At 46.4% G+C, this 16195-nt stretch overlaps 1 protein-coding gene across 1 annotated transcript in view; it reads left to right on the top strand.

Annotated features, from left to right (window-relative positions):
• Nucleotides 1-14869, top strand: part of ARL9 (ARF like GTPase 9) — a 78932-nt gene extending 64063 nt beyond the window's left edge. Inside the window, exon 4 of the mRNA XM_077814823.1 lies at nucleotides 14534-14869. Within this exon, the coding sequence (XP_077670949.1) occupies nucleotides 14534-14756 (223 nt within the window). The 3' untranslated portion in view covers nucleotides 14757-14869. The remainder of the gene's footprint in view (nucleotides 1-14533) is intronic.
• The last annotated feature ends 1326 nt before the right edge of the window (nucleotides 14870-16195 follow it).

The following is a 16195-nucleotide window of genomic DNA, read 5'->3' as shown; positions in this document are numbered from 1 at the left end:
GAGCTCCCCCATTCCCACTGACTTCAGGGAGAATTTACTGTGCTCAGCATCTTGCAAGAAGTTCTCAGCAGTTTCAAATCAGGCTGTGTCATAACCATAGAGGTAGCCTAAAATTCCTCCTTACCTGTAAGGGGTTAAGAAGCTCAAATAACCTAGCTGGCACCTGACCAAAGGAACCAATGAGGACAAAAGATACTTTTAAATCGGGGGGAGGGGATGGGGTGAGGCTTTTCTTTGGGTTCTTTGTTTCTGTGTTCATTCGCTCTTGGGACTAAGAGGGACTGGACATCAATCCATGTCCTCCAAACCCTACTGAACCAGTCTCTCATATTACAGAAATTGTAATTACAGCCAGGCAAGGCATATTAGTTTATCTTTGTTTTCTCAACTTGTGAATTTTCCCTTTGCTGGGGGGAGGTTTATCCCTGTTTTGTTGTAACTTTGAAACTAAGGCTAGAGGGGGTTCCTCTGTGTTTTGTGCATCTTTTGTTACCCTGCAAAGTTACCTTCCAACCTGATTTTACAGAGGGGATTTTTACCTTTTCTTTTTTATTTTAAATAAAATTCTTCTTTTAAGAACTGATTGATTTTTTTTCAGTATCCAAAGATCCAGGGATTTGGGTCTGTGTTCACTTTGTAACCATTTGGTTAGGTTATCATTCTCAAGCCTCCCCAGGAAAGGGGGCGTAAGGGTTTGGGGGGGATATTTTGGGGGAACAGGAACTCCAAGTGGTCCTTTCCCTGATTCTTTGTCTAAATCACTTGGTGGTGGCAGCATACTGTTCAAGAACAAGGTGGAATTTGTGCCTTGGGGAAGTTTTTAGCCTAAGCTGGTAAAAATAAGCTTAGGAGGTCTTGCATGCGGGTCCCCACATCTGTACCCCAAAGTTCAGAGTGGGGAAGGAACCCTGACAGGCCACATGCCCTTAAGAGAACCCAATAGCATAATCACATAGTACATGCATTCTTAACCAACATCTCTCAGACACTGCTCCAGCCCCACCCCCTCACCAGGCTGTGTTCCCATTGCCAGGCTAATGGAGGGCCTGATCCAACGCCCAGTGACACCATTGACTTTAGTGGGTGTTGGATCAGGCCCATAGTGCATAATTTATACACCTATTTCTGTTCAATTGCTAAGGGAAGTGTCACAAAGTAAAGGGAAGCCACCAGCCCCCTTCCTGCCTGGAGAAAGTGTTGAATAGACACCAAGGATGTCAACATATGAAATATGGGACTCATGGAGAAGGAGGAAGAATTTGATGGCACTTCATCTATTTAATTAGACTCTTTTGCCACTAACTTCCAACAAGCAAAGAGGTTGTTGACAGAGGACTTAGTCTGATTCTAATTCAAAGACCTTGCAAATACTATTGAACTGCTAAATCAATTGCTTGTATCTCTTCCCCTGATTGGATATGCAGTCTGAATATTTAATCTTGCAACCGCAAACACCAGTCAAGTGTGCCTACCCATGCTTCAGACACTGTATAAACAGAGACAGACAATACTTTGTTGGGAATTCTTGATAATTCAATGTAACCATCTTACCTTCTTTACAGTGAAGCTTTTTGGGATAAGGACCATGTATTTTGTGTGTTTCTGCAGTGCCTTGCACATTGTAGGTACTAGCGGAAACAAGCAAACAACATTAATATTACCAGTAATATAATAAATTGATCTTAAAGTGTAAGCAGCTTAGTGCAGGGAATGTGACTTAATCTATACTTGTAAAGCACTGTGTGAATGGTGTTATTTAATAATCATGATGATAATAATGCATGCACATTTGTGTGGTGCTTGTTCTGTTTATTTTTGTGTTGGCTGGGAGAATCTCTGAGCTCCTAGTCCTTGTGTATTAATATCACAGTATTAAAACAATAAAAAGTGCTTCCACATCGGCCCATCTCACACTGATTCTGCATTGAAGTCTTAATCCTGAATTTTTCTGCGCAATTCTGGCCCAGACAGCAGACTACTGTAACAGAAAAAAACTGGATTATGAGTTCACCAGAGAACTGAGCAAAGGAGAAACTGGACTGAGAGGGAAAGAATTCTTACGTCAATATATGTACTGAAAAGATAGGTAAAGTTATAGAGACAATGATTAGCCAGGCCCATTACTTAAAAAAATGAATGAATGTTCTTTTGTCATGTTGGCTTCATGATGAAAATCTTTGAGTGACTCAAGAATTATTTAAGGTTCAGAATACTGTAACGCCTGCTCTATGCTTGTTTTAACAGCCTCTGAGTTTAATTGCTTATGTAACCTTGATTTGCATTTACTAGGATCAGAGAACTAGCAAGACCAAAGAAGCCTAAAGCAGCTTGGGAGAACTATAGTAGGTTAGTGGAAAAAGTACAAAGCTTACGCTGTATGGGCTTTGGGTTTCTTCTACACTGGTAAGCTGTCTCCATCTGACATCTGGGAAAGACAAAAGAATATGACTTTTTGTTTACAGTGCTAGCGAGTCTAAGGGTATGTCTACAGTACAAAATTATTTCGAAATTATTCTATTTGAATTTTCTGAAGTGACTTTATACATTCGGTCTTGTGTGTCCCCACTAAAACACGTGAATTTGGCAGAGTGCGTCCACAGTACTGAGGCTAGCATCGAATGTTGGAGCGGTGCACCGTGGGTAGCTATCCCACAGTTCCCGCAGTCCCTGCTGCCCAATGGAATTCTGGGTTAAGCTCCCAGTGCATGATGGGTCAAAAACATTCTCGCAGGTGTTTCTGGGTGCGTGTCATCAGTTGCTCCTCCCTCCATGAAAGCTACATCAGACAATCGTTTTGTGCCTTTTTGGCGTGCAGACGCCATACTGCTTTCGGCAGATGGTGCAGTATGGTGCACCACTTCTCTTCTGGTACTATGAATCCACCTCGCATTTCCTCTCGTCTTTCTATGTAAACTCTATAAGTATCTACACTCTCTCTTCCTCATCGACCACTTCCGCTGCCAACTCTGCTCAGCCATCGTGAACTGAGCAGCACAGCTTCCACCACCAACTCTGCTCTCCCGCTCTTGCCGCGCTACCAAGCTTCTCCATGTTGTCTGTCCTGGGCTCCCGTCTCCATGAAAGCTACAGAAGACAACCATTTCCCGCATTTTTTCCGCTATCGTGAACTGAACAGCACCTCTTCCGCTGCCATTCTGCTCTCCTACGTTTCGCGCCCTTTTTCCAGGATTACCCATGCAGGCACCATAGTACGGCAAGCATGGAGCCCGCTCAGATTGCCGCTGCAGTTTTGGCCATTGTAAATACCTTGCGCATTATCCAGCAGTATGTGCAGTACCTGCAAAACCAGGCGAGGAAGCGACGGCAGCGCGATTACGATAGTGATGAGGACCGGGACACAGACGTTCCTAGAAGCACAGCATGTGGTGATTGGGAGATTATGGTGGTGTTGGGCCAGGTTCATGCGGTGGAACACCGATTCTGGGCCCGGGAAACAAGCACAGACTGGTGGGACCGCGTAGTGTTGCAAGTATGGGATAATTCCCAGTGGCTGCGAAAGTTTCATATGCGTAGGGCCACTTTCATGGAACTTTGTGACTTGCTGTCCCCTGCCCTGAAGCGCAAAGACACCAAAATGAGAGCAGCCCTCACAGTTGAGAAGCGAGTGGCCATCTCCCTGTGGAAGCTTGCAACACCCGACAGCTACCCGTCAGTTGGGAATCAATTTGGAGTGGGCAAATGGAGCGGGGGACGGATACCTCAGTGGTTTGAGCATTGGCCTGCTAAACCCAGGGTTGCAAGCTCAATCCTTGAGGGGGTCATTTAGGGATCTGGGGCAAAAATTGGGGATTGGTCCTGCTTTGAGCAGAGGGTTGGACTAGATGACCTCCTAAGGTCCCTTCCAACCTTGGTATTCTATGATTCTATGAAATCTACTGTGGGGGCTGCTGTGATGCAAGTAGCTAACACAATCATTGACCAGCTGCTATCAAGGGTAGTGACTTTGGGAAATGTGCACGTCATAGTGGATGGCTTTAATGCACTGCAGCAGGGCAATAGACAGAATTCATATCCCTGTCTTGACCCCGCAACACTGGGGCGGCCAGTATGTAAACCGCAAGGGGTACTTTTCAATGGTGCTGCAAGCACTGGTGGATCACAAGGGACGTTTCACCAACATCAACGTGGGATGGCCGGGAAAGGTGCATGATGCTCGCATCTTCAGGAACTCTGGTCTTTTTGAACAGCTGCAGGAAGGGACTTACTTCCCAGACTAGAAAATCACTGTTGGGGATGTTGCAATGCCTATAGTTATCCTCAGGGACCCAACCTATCCCTTAATGCCATGGCTCATGAAGCTGTACACAGGCACCCTGGACAGTAGTAAGGAACAGTTCAACTATAGGCTGAGCAAGTGCAGAATGGTGGTAGAATGTGCTTTTGGACATTTGAAAGTGTGCTGGCTCAGTTTACTGACTCGGTTAGACCTCAGCACAACCAATATTCCAATTGTAATTGCTGCTTGTTGTGTGCTCCATAATCTCTGTGAGAGTAAGGGGGAGACGTTTATGGTGGGTTCGGAGGTTGAGGCAACTCGCCTGGTGGCCAATTTCGCACAACCAGACAACAGGGCGATTAGAAGAGCACAGCAGGGCACGCTGCGCATCAGAGAAGCTTTGAAAGCCAGTTTCATGACTTCCCAGGGTACGGCATGACAGTTGTGTTTGTTTCTCTTCAAGTTACCTGTCCCCTATATATATGAAAGGAAATAAAGTCACAATTGTTTAAAAACCGTTCTTTATTATTTGTTGCACAACACATTGAGAGAAATCAGAAGATAGACTGGGGAGGGGGGTACTGTGGGAGGGGGGTGGAGGAGGAGGGAAGGACAAGTCCGGAAAGCAAATCAAAATTTTGGATATGCCAGCTTTCTCCTGGTTGTGCAATCCTCTGGGGTTGAGTGTGTGGGTCCCCGCAGCCTCCCTCCGCCCCCCCCTCCCCCGCCGCCCCGTGTTCTTGGGCATCTGGGTGAGGAGGCTATGGAACTTGGGGAGGAGGGAGGGCAGTTATACAGGGGCTGCAGTGGCAGTCTGTGGTCTACTGTCTTTCCCGCATTAGATCCACCATACAGTGGAGCATGTCAGTTTGCTCCCCCGTGGGCTTGACCATAGCATCCTGCCTGCTCTCATCACGCGCGTCCCTCCTCTCTTCGTGTTCATTTAATGCTTTATGGGACTCTGCAATTGTTTGCCTCCACACATTCAGCTGGGCCCTGTCCGTGCGGGAGGACTGCATGAGTTCGGCGAACATGTCGTCCCGAGTTCGTTTTTTCTACCTTCTAATCTAGACCAGCCTCTGGGACGGAGTAGATAGGGGCTGCGTCGAAACATTTTCACCTGCGGGAGGAGAAAAAGAGAGGGTAGTATTTTAAAAGATACATTTTAGAGAACAAAGGGGACACTCTTTCTCAGTGAAACAAGCAATTCATAGTACACAGCACATGTTCTTTTTGTACAAGGTCGCATTTTGCCTCTTATGCTGAAGTGCCTGACACTTTGGTGTGAGTAAGCCATCACATGTGGCTGGGCAACAGAATTCAGCTTGAAGGCAGACATGGTAAGCCCTAGGGGCACACAGGGTTCTGTTTCTTCCGCATTCGTTTCAATGCTTTCAAACTGCCAGGCCCCCTTTCCCATAGCAAGCAATGCCTGGTGCGTTTGCCATATCAAAGGAGGGCCTGCGGGCTCTCTGGGATGATTGCTTCACACAACACCCCCCAGCTGCCCACACACCCCCACCGCATGGCTCCGATGAGGCTCTGAGCAGCGATGAGCCCTTTAAACTAAATGCGAACAGCCCAGCACGGCTGGGTTTCCCCCCACTGCGTGGCTCTGATCAGGCTCTCACTCACCAGAAGTGCCTTCTCCAGGGTCATATTCCAGGAGCCCGCCTTGGGAGTGGGGGGAGGCTACTGGGTCCAGTGTTAAGACTGGTTCCTGGCTAGGGGGGAAAACAGATTCCCCACTTGCCCCCTGTGTACTGTCCTCCTCCTCTTCATTCTCCAATAACTCATCCTCCTCGCTCCATGCAACTCCCCCCTTGCAGACGTCCACGGACAGTGGTTGGGTAGTGGTGGCGTCACCCCCCATAATTGCATGCAGCTCACGATAGAAGCAGCATGTATGGGACTGTGACCCAGAGTGCCCGTTCGCCTCTCTGGCTTTTTGGTACATTTGCCTGAGCTCCTTGATTTTTGAACGACACTGCTCTGTGTCCCTGGAGTAGCCTCTTTCTGTCATGGCCCTGGAGACTTCAGCGTAAGTATTTGCATTTTTTTTTTTTTTTTTTGGAATACAGTTCTGCCATAACAGATTTGTCTCCCCAAAATGTGATGACATCCAGTACCTCCCATTCGGACCATGCTGGAGCTAGTCTGCGAATCTGGGACTGCATGGTCTCTTGTGATGGTGGACTCTGCATGGTCGCCTGTGATAGTGGACTGTGCTGATGGTGACCAAACAGGAAATGAAATTCAAAAGTTCCTGGGGCTTTTACTGCCTACCTGGTTAGTGCGTCGGAGTTGAGAGTGTTGTCCAGAGTGGTCACAAGGGAGCATTCTGGGATAGCTCCCGGAGGCCAATAATGTTGAATTGTGTCCACGGTACCTGTAACCCAGAACTGTGATCTCGATTTTAGCGCTACTCCACTTGCTGAAGTGGAGTACAGAAATCGGATTAAAGAGCCCTTTAAATCAAAAAAACTGGTTTGGTCGTGTGGACGGAATCAGTTTTATTTCGAATTAACTCTGCTAATTCCGAAATAACCACGTACTGTAGACCAGGCCAAAGTTCACCCACAGCAGCTGTGGTCAGGCTAAGACAATCCAGGGCCCTGAATATGTAGTGCCTACACGTTAATTTAGCTCCGGTTGTGGTCAGGATTACTGTAGTCCTCAAGTTTCACCTGCCATTTGGGTGGCTGTGCATTTTTCCAGTTCTTGTCATGCCTGGCCAGTTCTTGTTCCCCTGCACATTTTGGACAGTTGGGAGGAGAGCAAAGGGAGACTTATCAACCACCCTTACCAGTGTGTTTAAGGTCTGGCAGATGGAAGATGGCCTCTCCTGAAAGTGGACATGGCTGGGGATGGTGGGATGGAGCAGGTCATGCTGTTCCTCAGGAATGTCATTGAGAGGGCTGCTCACATTGTGCAGCGACAATGGTTGAAACCAATAAACATGCACGTTGCTCCTCAGTTGTTTTGCAAATTTGGAAGAGCATCAGAGGCTCAGTGCAAAGCTTAGTTTAGTGATCATCTAACCGTGAATTTTGTTTCCCTTTTATTCCCTGTTTTAACAGTAGGTTAGAATGGGGAAACCAGCAGACAATTTGGCCCCTCTCCCTGAGTGCTTTGATGGCTCAGCCAACGCCAAGAATTATGTCTCTGGCCAAACCCAAGAAAATTTTCGATGGTAACCTTCAGCGCAGGTTGGTTGTATTCAGGAGCGCTCTTCCTTCTGTTGGAAAACATTCACTAATGAATGCAACAGCTCAGGGTTTACTGATAATAATCAATACAAATAAAGACATGACAACTGTACAGAGGTGAATCTAGAACAGGAGAAGAAAGCAGAAGTTTCTGCACTTTCACATTATGACTGTAGTCCAATCCACCATGAACAGCTTCCCTCTGAGATCAGCTCAGCAGAGCTGCTACTGAGTAAAGCAGTTGTTCAGTTTTGCCGTCTTAAGGTCTCTCTATGTTTGGCTGAGTTCTGCAATTTTCTGGATGAAAAGGGGCTGCAGAAGTGTAAAGCATTTATTACAAATGTCTCTACATAGAATGTTTTTTCAATGGCTCCCATCTATTTCATCTTTGTGGTTGTTCTGGTCACTAAATGTTGCTGAGATTTTCAACATAGGACTAATGATTCTGAGTGCCTCCATTTTCAGGTGGCCAATTTGAGACACTTTAAGGAGTCTCATTTTTTCAGAGGGCAGGTGCTCAGCACTTTCTGAAAATCAAGCCCCCCTTTTAAGGTTTTCTCAGGTTGAGCACCCAAACACAAGTCAGCAAATCACTGGTCACTTCTGAAAAATCCCGATTTTTCATAATAGAAAATCTTGGTTCTTCATAATATAGTCTCCTCCTAAATATATGTTTGTTCCAAAAACTGTGAGCAGGTTGATTTCCAAAGGGAAATTGGGAGGGTTAAATTGTATTTCAGTTTTAATTCAGGCTCCCTCCAAAACCTGGCAGGCAATACAGGGATTAGGTAGAAGGGTGGAGCCGCTGATGGGCTGTGAGAAGGGTATGACTCACGTAAAGGGAAGCTGTTGTTGCTGGAGCAACAATTTGTCATCTTAGAATTCCAGTGACACCAGGTTCAGTCTAGTGCCAATTTGATCTTGGTTTCCACATGGCGCGTGGCTTTAGAACGGAACGCCGGGTGTTGTGTGACATTTGACTGGTGGTGGTTGTGTCTGTGTAATGTGCGTGGGTGTGGATTGTTACACCCTGCCCCCAATGCAAGGCCCTGTATCCTATGCAGCATTAGACCTGGATTTATGTGGCACTGTCCCCCGCCCAACCTATCACCCCTTCACTGTTCACCCATTTACTCAACTACCTGTCCCACACGCACTGCCACTTCAAAGGCATAACGATCCAGCGGCTTGAGGGTAGAAGGAGCAGAGTCCTGCTGCATCATTCGTTAGCTGGTCTGCAGGGCCAGGTGGGAGGACTGCCTGGGCAGAAGCTCTGGACCTGCTGTCCACTCCCCCTTCCTTCTCCCCACCACTGTAAGAGCCCAGGGTTCTCTATAGTGACTTGCTAAGTTGCACAGGGTTGGCGCTGTCTTTGACCTCTCCATTTCCCCTGGTCTGCAGGCCCCTGTACCCAATAGCCTTCAGCAAGCCACAACTGTCCTGTCTTGCACATGCTGTCTGATGCCCCATGGCTGAGACCCTTGGAAACAAGGCCCTGTGTGCTTTCCTAGACCATAGCCCTCTCTCCTTCATGGCCCTGTTGTTCCATGAGAAGAAGGATAATGCTAGATAATGGCGCATGCATCCTTCAGCAAATCGTCTACATTGTGTAAATTCCCCTGTGTTCAACAAACATCCCTGTGTCACATGCTGATGAAGAGAATGGAAAGATATATGAATTAATAGGGTTGAATTTGTAGCATGGAGTTTTGTTAACATACCAGACCGCGTGTGATGATATCAAAGAGGAGCCAGTACACCAAATGAGGGCATAGACGAGAGCACACTATTGTCCAAGGAATGTGGCTGTAAGGCAACAAATTAACCAACCCACTGCCAACAGCTTGCAAGAAGAAAACAGGCCCTAACAAGTGTTATTACTGAGCAGTGTTATTTAGTTCCTCTTTCAAAAGAGGATTGATCACAAAGCCATGTACATACTTAAAATGCCCATCTTGAGGTGTAGGTGAATGATTATTACCACTATTGGTTATATTGAGGTAATGAATCTTCAGTTTCATTAACATCTGCCAATTGTATTTGTCATAAAAAACCAATGGAAATTCCCTTCTCCAGATGATCATTGTTTTTCATAACTTATGGATTTGATGGAATAAGGCAAAGCCAGGGGACAAACTGGCCATACGGATATGTAGTTCAAAGTTGTTCCAGGGGGACAATGCCCAAATTTGCAGTTCTCTGGTAGCAGTTTCAATAAAGTCACAGAAGAATAAACAATATTTTTTGCTTATCAGGTGCTAATCATTGAATTAATTCACCAGTCCCTTCCTAAAGATTCACTGTCCCCGATGCTTTGTAGATCCCAGGGGGATAACTGGATTTTTTTAGCGGAAGGTTTCTCTAAGTGCTTATAAGTCTCAATTCATTTTTGAAATAAGTACTGGAGGGGGTGGTTTTGGTGAGGAGACTAGGTCAAAGCTCTGTCAGGGTGTAGAGTAGATTTCTAGCCCCTGAGGAGCCATAACACCCATGAGAAAGTGTCTCTGCATTTCTTGTGCTGTTGAATATAATGCTCAGTAGCCAGAATAAGGATTGGGGATGTCATGACAATACAACTGTATTTGTTTCTCTCTTGCCATTGCCACTAGTTTCTTGTCTCTTTCCTACTCAGAGTTAATATAAAACACTGATTTACAAATAAAAAACAAAATGCCAGTGTTAAGTAAAGTGGGTATAGTAGGTGGGGTGAGAATTACAGAGAAACAATTGGGAATCTGTACTACCGCATTGTAGTCCCATCTCCACCACTGGCCTCGAACAAACCTCGCTGTGTTTCATTTTCCCCATCCATACAGTGAGGATAATCATCCTGACTCCACCTGCCAAGGGGATTGTTATGAGGCTAAATTAATTCCGTGCTTCTGAGACCCTGACATGAAAGGAGCTATAACAGTTCAATATGTTATTAAATGTTATACTTAGACTGATTCTAATTTACATGCTTCAGAGATATTGTGGGATTTGTATTATGAAGTAGTTTCTTAAAACTGCCCATAGAAAGGACTACATTTTCACCCCCCCCCCCCACACACCTTTGTGCATGCAAGCAAGCAGGTATTTGCATGGCCAAATCAGGTAATCCCATGTGCAAGTACCCATTTGTTTATGCATTGTACCTAGTTTGAGTACAGAAATGTGGATTTTTGCATGTGGAATGTCTGCGTATGGATTTAAGTTATCCTGGTTTGGCCATGCATGCTTGTTGTCACTGTTTTAATGAGGTTATGGTCCTGCCTGACTCTCTTCATTACTTCTTCCATGACATTCCCAAAGGCATCTCTTCCTGTACAGCTGTGGCCGGATGTCAGAGATCTGGCAGCGCCCACCGTTGATGGATTTAGCTTTACCGTCACCTCGAATATTGAAGTTGGCAGAACCTAAAAAATACCAAACAGTGTACTTAAAACAAAGGTAAAAGATGACACAGCTCTTATTGTGCTACACATGTTTCAAGTGGGTTTTCAGCATAATGAGCATTCAAAAGCAGTTTGTCTGGTTGGAGTAGGAGCAAAACGAACAGAACCAAAAAAGGGGGAGAGCAGAGGTGCTGTGCTCTGTGTGGCCCTTGCTGATGATCTGCAGCTAGCTGGCTGCTGTCATCGTGTGGACTTGCCTCCTTCCAGCTGCCAAATTGGGTTGAAAGAAGCTAAGCATATAAGTTACACGCAGTGCTTTCCTCACATTGCCTGCATAGATGTGAATGGGAGGGCTGAAAGTTTCTGTATTTGTGTGGCCAACAAACTCCACACTTTGAAAATGATTGCGAACCGTCCTAGAGAGCACATCATTATGTTATGATGACTCCAAGGGCAAAATAGGTGGTGTACTTGGAATAGGCAAGGGTTATAAATGTGAGACAAGGATACATTTACCATAAACACGTATTCATCTGATGAAAAGAATAGAACACTGGGTCATATTCAAAGCATAGTCCTGATGGAACAGACCCTCCATAGTACTGACCATAGGGTCTAAGAGGGTGCCTTTCTCTCTGGGCTTGGTTAGATTAGGAAAAGAGGTGAGGATAGGTCAGGCTTAGCTAACAAATATTAGCTGCCCCTGACTAGGGCAGGCTGAAAATAGTCAATCCAAACTGTTGGGTTTTTTTACATAAAAATGGGTTTTTGACAAAATGAAGTTTTTTGCAAAAAGCTTTCCACTGAAAAAATGTATTGTTTTGCCAAAAACCAGAATGGCGGAAGTGGAAGTGTTTCAATTTGGAAATGTTGCAGTGGTGTCTCATGGGCATTGTAGTTCTGTTCCCTCGTGTCTCCATTCTTCTTTATCTACCAGGCGCCCTGGTAGAACTGCATCTCCCAAGGTGTACCATGGCCAAGGACTCCATGGTACACTGCCTCCCGCCTCCAAAAAGGGAGGTTTGGTGCAACCAAGGAGCCCAACTTGTGGAGGAGAAAGGGAGCAGGAGGCATCTGAACTACACCTCCCATGGGGTGCCGTGGCCACATTTCCATATAGAATTTTTTCAGTTTTGGACAAAAAAAATCTAATTATTCTGTGGAAAATTAGATGAAAATGAATGTTCTTTCCATGGGGAGACAACCTCCTTTTTTCCAAACAGCTCTTCCCCTGGCCTAATGTCCACTTCTTTTCCTTGTCTAGACAAACCCTGTGTGACCATAACCTCCCTTAGCAGCTGCATTCCTCCACATCTGTGCAGCTGTCAGGCTTGAGGGTGATGTTGGTGAGAGTGGGAGACATGGTGTGAGCAGGGCTGAGGAGATGAGTGACCACTAATCTGGCTGCCTTCAGAAGGACATGTGAAACTCACCTGTTTGGTATAACTTCCTCAAAGAGGAAGAGGTATAACTCACCTGTTTGATATAACTTCAAGCAAAGAGGAAGAGGAGGAAAATGAGATGAAGAGAGGAAGGGGAGAAGAGCTAGTGGAGGGGGGGCAGGGGTGGGTAGGGGGAGGAAAAAAGACGAAAAGGAAAGAAGAAAGGAAACTGCCTGACTTCCTCTGGGGAAGTAGGGAAACAAATTAAGCCCTGGGCTTGGTTATAACTCTTGGGGAGAGACAGATTCTGCTGTGATGGCCCCACTATCAAGCTCTGGGTAGACAGAAACCATCAGAAATGGTGAACCTGATCATAAGAATTCTCTGCTCTGGGTCCAGTTAGGGTAGCAGCTGGGGGACAGGTATAGAATTCTTAAGAGCTTTCCCCTGCAAAGTGCAGTCCTGAATGGCTTATCTGTTTTTCAGCACAGAGAGATGGGCTAACCAGGCTGCAAGTTATTTTCAGTGTAAAAAAAGGAAGGCCTTATTTATGGGGTCTCCCAAGAGAAGCAGAGGCAGAGTGTGCTAGGGAAACAGACAATCAAAAGTAGAAGGCAGTTTACTAGCAACTGTCCATCACCAACTTTGCAGCACCAGGTCGTACACTGCATGCAACTTTAAGCTGGGAGCTGGAGTCGTTAGGTGAAAGTCAATGGGATTTGGGCACCACTTCAGGTCTATTTCGAATGCCTATATTCCTTATTTTCAGCTGCCGCCTTTTGCTTCTTCACTGAGTGAAAATGCACCCCTTCCCCCATTTTGTTAAAAATTGTTCCCAGCCTTTGACCTGAAACATGGAGTGTGTCCCCCTTGCTTTGTGACGGGGAGAGGAAAGAGATGGCAGGGTTTCCCCTCGTCCACACAGCAGCTCATTGTAATTCCCCGGCTCTTTCTTTTGATCTCATTTGCACAGTCACCCTAGTTCCCTTCGTTCATTTGACCACTGGAGTTCTGCACCAGAGCAGCTAAATATTCATGTACAAAGTGGCTTATACCACATTTTGGTGTAGAGCTGATGGTTTTGCATCATGGCGAGGCACGCGGTGGTGGAGGGTTTAGCAACGTAGGTAACAAAGAGAGCAACAAATCACTTTGCTTCCCAGTTCTGTAATGTGAGGCAATTCAGTCTCAGGGTGGAGCACCCCCGGTTCATCATGTGGACCCCAGATCCCAAGCCTCATGCCTGAGAGAACCCTGCTAATCTCCCAACCCCTGGGTCCCTCAACAGCCCTCGGGGAGGCAGCCGGAAATAAAGGCTGCACTCAGCTATTACGTCAGTGGCTTTATGTGGGCAGGACAAACCCTGAAATACCACAAGAGACCATTTGTGGGCCTGTGGTGAGTCTCTCATGCTGCTTCCAGCCAGAGCATGGTGTACTGAGTCCCCAGAGCCCAGACATACAGATCAGCATTCACTAGCCCAAATAAGAGTCCATCTGACCTGCAGCTCCAGTCCCAGGACAGGCACCTCCTGCCCCTGGCAGCACAGGCCAGGGTCTTGGTTGGGTGTGAGCTGGGAGGGTGAATCCTGGTCTCTGCTGCATTGCCTGGTGTCCATCTCCGTGTCACTGGGCTCCTCGCTGGATCCAGGTTGTGCCTTCAGCCTTGCTGTGCCCATGCCCCCAACCTGCTCCCTGGGCTGACCCCCAGCCTGCAGGGCCAGGCTGTACATGGTCCTGCTCCCTCCCGCAGCAACATGTGCTCCCCACCTAACCCCACAGTCTTCTCCAGCCCCACCCCTGTGCCCACCGATCAGCCCAGAGCCTGCCAGGGCTGCAGGCAGAGCTCCTGCTCTGGAGTGGCATTCCCCTCCTCCAGTGGGGAGTAGGTTGGCTTCAGGGAGTCAAGTCAGCCATCCCTTAGCCAGCAGAGCTCTGGGGCCAGCTCCCCTCTCCGCCCCCCAATTCAATCAGGGCTGGTGGGGTAGGACTAGACCTTTCACACTGGACCCATGTCCATGTGGAGTGGGGACTCCACACCCAGCTCACTGCTTAGCAGGGTGATGGGTCCCTCAAGCACACACCTACTCCAGATATTTTCATGCACTCCTTAAGTTACATTGTCTCTATGGGTTTGGTTTTATTTACACCAGGCATTAAATGAAAACCAGTTTTAGGGCTGGTTGTTACAGCATTACCACCACAATCCTTGTAGACAAACAACTACAATAATTCTGCAACAATGTGTCTAGTTTAATTCAAATAAACAAACGTATTCTGGGAACGCCCTGAAGCTGTGTCCATATTGCATGTTTGTGTTTTTCTCTAGGCCTCGTAGTTCTCCGGAGTGGCCCGTGTCAACAGCTGCGCTCACCTGTGAGGCTTCCCAGCGGGTTCAAGAACTTGCCTGTCCGAAATCAGTGCATCCAGGCTTCAAGCTAGACAGAAAGGTGATGGTGATGTTCAGCCAAACTGGGAAAGGGGAACCATTGCTCCTCCCTGTATCGGCTTTCAGCAGCAGATTAACTTTGGATGCTGCAGCCCGAGGTTAGCCCCGGAATAGACACGATGGCCTGTTTGCACTACAGAAACAGCTGGATGGTTCCACCAGTTCAGGAGATGGGGCAGAAGTTGCTTGATATGCTTTTTAATTACTAGGTTAAGAAAGTTTGCCAGACCTGCCGTGGCTGCTTAGCCATACTAACTGATGCCATTTTTAAAGCGTCTTTTTTCTTGTATTTTAGTGGTGACTTAAATGGTAGCCCATTTGCATGATGTCTTTTTTTTATTGCTTTGGTTGGTTGATAAAGATAATAGGGGTGACAGAATACACGTAAACTTCTGTAAGGGTTTTGACTTGGTACTGCATGACATTTTGGTTAAAAAAAAATATGATACAAAATTAACATGGCACACATTAAATTGATTAAAACTGGCTAACTGATAGGTCTCACACTGTAACTGTAAAAGGGGAGTCATCACTCTTTCCTGTATACAGCTTGGGCCTTTGATCTTGGCCTCATGTAACAGGTGAAACAAAAGCCCGCTCCTCAGCGTGGAGCTTCAAAAAGCTTGGTTTTTGCGTAACTGGAGACAGGGAATTTACATTCACCTCCCCCGAGGCATTTCCCAGGAAATCCCCTTCACAATTGCCCATTCTCATCTGGCACATTGTTCAGTATAGTCCTTTGATCATTCACGCCTCACATCACAGCTGCCCCGCCCCCAGAGAGGTTACATACTATCCTGCCCCACGATAATAACCTTTGCATTTAATATAATGGACCGCAAAGATACTTAAACTTAATTCAGTAAGGTCTTCCAAGGATATTGCAGGCCATTGCCACATCTCGCACTATTACAACACAGGGAGAAACCTACTTCTGCATTTTGCTCACATAGCTTCTGTGAATTCTATTTGGGTGTAGTTCAGTGATTTCATTTCATATCATTTCATTTCAATCAGCTGGCTAAAATAAAAAAAACAATAACAACCATGAATCCCATTAGCCACAAAAATCTGGATGCTTTGTGCAATAGGTGGATTGTTGATGGTCAATATATTTCTTTGTCACAGTATTTCCTGTCGTAGCTGAAAAATAGATGTATTCTAGGAAAGCAATGCCTCCCTCTCTTTAGTGACTTCTGTTGTGTAGCAGTAGGGCTGTCTGGGAGGGAACATGTTGTATATCCAGTTTATATTTTTGGATGCAGGTGTTTGCCTACTTCATGCCAGCTGTGAATGCCAAGAACAACATTTGGCTGAAATGACAGATCCCATTCTCTCTATTTCCCAGATACAATGTGGCCAGCAAAAGAAGACAAGTACAATACTCATGTCCCCGAAAGTCCCCTGGCTGATCTTGCAAAACTCCACTTGCTAAATTGTCAAACAAGCTTCTTTGTGCTTCCTCCCATGCTGTACCTCCCTCTTGGGAGGAGCTCCCCTAAATACCCACCAAGCCACCTCACTGGCATCCTGCACCGCCCT

This window comes from Eretmochelys imbricata, chromosome 4 (assembly GCF_965152235.1).
Source record: "Eretmochelys imbricata isolate rEreImb1 chromosome 4, rEreImb1.hap1, whole genome shotgun sequence".
Classification (NCBI taxonomy): Eukaryota; Metazoa; Chordata; order Testudines; family Cheloniidae; genus Eretmochelys; species Eretmochelys imbricata.
Note: the sequence above shows the minus strand (reverse complement) of the source record. Positions and strands in the feature narration are given on the sequence as shown.